The sequence below is a fragment of the Triticum dicoccoides genome, chromosome 4B, assembly GCF_002162155.2.
Source record: "Triticum dicoccoides isolate Atlit2015 ecotype Zavitan chromosome 4B, WEW_v2.0, whole genome shotgun sequence".
NCBI lineage: Eukaryota > Viridiplantae > Streptophyta > Magnoliopsida > Poales > Poaceae > Triticum > Triticum dicoccoides.
In genome coordinates, this window is record NC_041387.1 from 633,979,829 (window position 1) to 633,981,829 (window position 2,001).

Consider the following 2,001-nt stretch of genomic DNA (forward strand, 5'->3'; position numbering starts at 1 on the left):
GGAACACTTCCGGTGTCCGAATACTAACATACTGTATATCAATCTTTACCTGTCGACCATTTTGAGACTCCTTGTCATGTCCGCTACCTCATCCGGGACTCCGAACAACATTAGCTCACCAAATCACATAACTCATATATACAAAATCGGCATCGAACGTTAAGCGTGCGGACCCTACGGGTTCGAGAACTATGTAGACATGAGCAAGACACCTCTCCGGTCAATAACTAATAGCAAAACCCGGATGCTCATATTGGCCCCCACATATTCTACGAAGATCTTTATCGGTCGAACCGTTATGACAACATACGTTATTCCCTTTGTCATCGGTATGTTACTTGCCCGAGATTCGATCGTGGGTATCTTCATACCTAGTTCAATCTCGTTACTGGCAAGTCTCTTTACTCGTTTCATAATACATCATCCCACAACTAACTGATTGGTCACTTTGCTTGCAAGGCTTCTTATGATGTGTATTACCGAGAGGGCCCAGAGATACCTATCTGATACTCGGAGTGACAAATCCTAATCTTGATCTATGCCAACCCAACAAACACCTTCGGAGATACCTGTAGAGCATCTTTACAATCATCCAGTTATGTTGTGACGTTTGATAGCACATAAGGCATTCCTGCGGTATCCGGGAGTTGCATAATCTCATAGTCGGAGGAATATGTATTTAAACATGAAGAAATCAATAGCAATAAAACTAAACGATCATAATGCTAAGCTAACGAATGTGTCTTGTCCATCACATCATTCTCCTAATGATGTGACCCCGTTTATCAAATGACAACACATGTCCATTGTTAGGAAACTTAACCATCTTTGATCAACGAGCTAGTCTAGTAGAGGCTCACTAGGGACACGCTGTTTTGTCTATGTATCCGCACATGTATCAAGTTTCCGATTAATACGATTCTAGCATGAATAATAAACATTTATCATGAAATAAGGAAATATAAAATAACAACTTTATTATTGCCTCTAGGGTATATTTCCTTCAGTCTTCTTGGTGGCACCACCCTCATCTCACTTGCCTCCTCCCATCCCGAGTGTGTTCATGACAACATCCTTGGCATCCGTAGCGGCACCCACCATATTCCCGCCAGCCTGGAAACAAACAAAGACACATTCATTTCAAAAAATTCAGCATGAATAGATTAAATGGCCACAAAAAGAATTCGTTGACATGGTTAATTTTTTGTTGTCTTTGAATAGTTTGCAAAGTGATCGATTCACCTGTTGGAAGACATTTTCCTTGGGGGCGACCGGGGCCTTCGCCATGGCCTCGCCACTCATCTTTTTGGCTGCCTCCGTAGTCTCGGAGGCAGCCTTCGTGACAACTTCACTCTTCTCGCCAAGGAAGCTGCCGGTCTGGTCTTTTGCCTCGACGGCGCGGTCCTGGATGGACTGCCCCGTCTTGGATGCCATCTTCGTGGCCTCGCCAGACTTCTCTTGAACCCAGCCAGACATTTTTGAAGTCGATGGAGTGTTGGCATGTACTAATTTGTGTTCTTCTTTTCTTGTGCTTGTGGTGGAGAGACGTGTGTTCTTCCTTTATATAGGCCATTTGACCCATTGCCGAGGTTGATACTGAAGAGAATACATCGCTTTCCAAGTATGTTGGCATTATATGAGATATTTTTGTAGCAAGGGTATCTCATTGTGGCCACTTGTCCACTCAGCTGTATATACGCACAACGGTATGTCGGCACAACACATTTGTGTAAGATCTGTCCATTAATATGTGCATTTAAGACATGAGACCCGCTTCGGTAGACCCCCTCACAAAGCGTATAAAAGGCAATATAGACTTTCGAACCCGCAACCTGGCCATGCCTGCAACTAATGCTAACCAGACGACATAGTGACTGACGAGGGATTAAAGGCAGCGCTAACTTTAAAGTACTAATTAGAGCTGCAAATCCGGGTTTCTTTCAATACTTTTACAAAACAATGTGAACAAAATTTCTTGAGAATGCCAACAATGTTTCAAAA

The 2,001-nt window shown here is 43.2% G+C and overlaps 1 protein-coding gene across 1 annotated transcript; it reads right to left on the reverse strand.

Moving 5' to 3' along the window:
* Positions 1-922: 922 nt before the first annotated feature.
* On the reverse strand, positions 923-1,546 carry LOC119294103 (ABA-inducible protein PHV A1-like). The gene is made up of 2 exons (XM_037572365.1): positions 1,243-1,546; positions 923-1,113 (listed from the first exon to the last, which is right to left on the reverse strand). Exons 1-2 carry the CDS (start codon positions 1,474-1,476, stop codon positions 1,033-1,035), a joined length of 315 nt encoding a protein of 104 aa, XP_037428262.1. The 5' UTR covers positions 1,477-1,546; the 3' UTR covers positions 923-1,032.
* Positions 1,547-2,001: the final 455 nt, after the last annotated feature.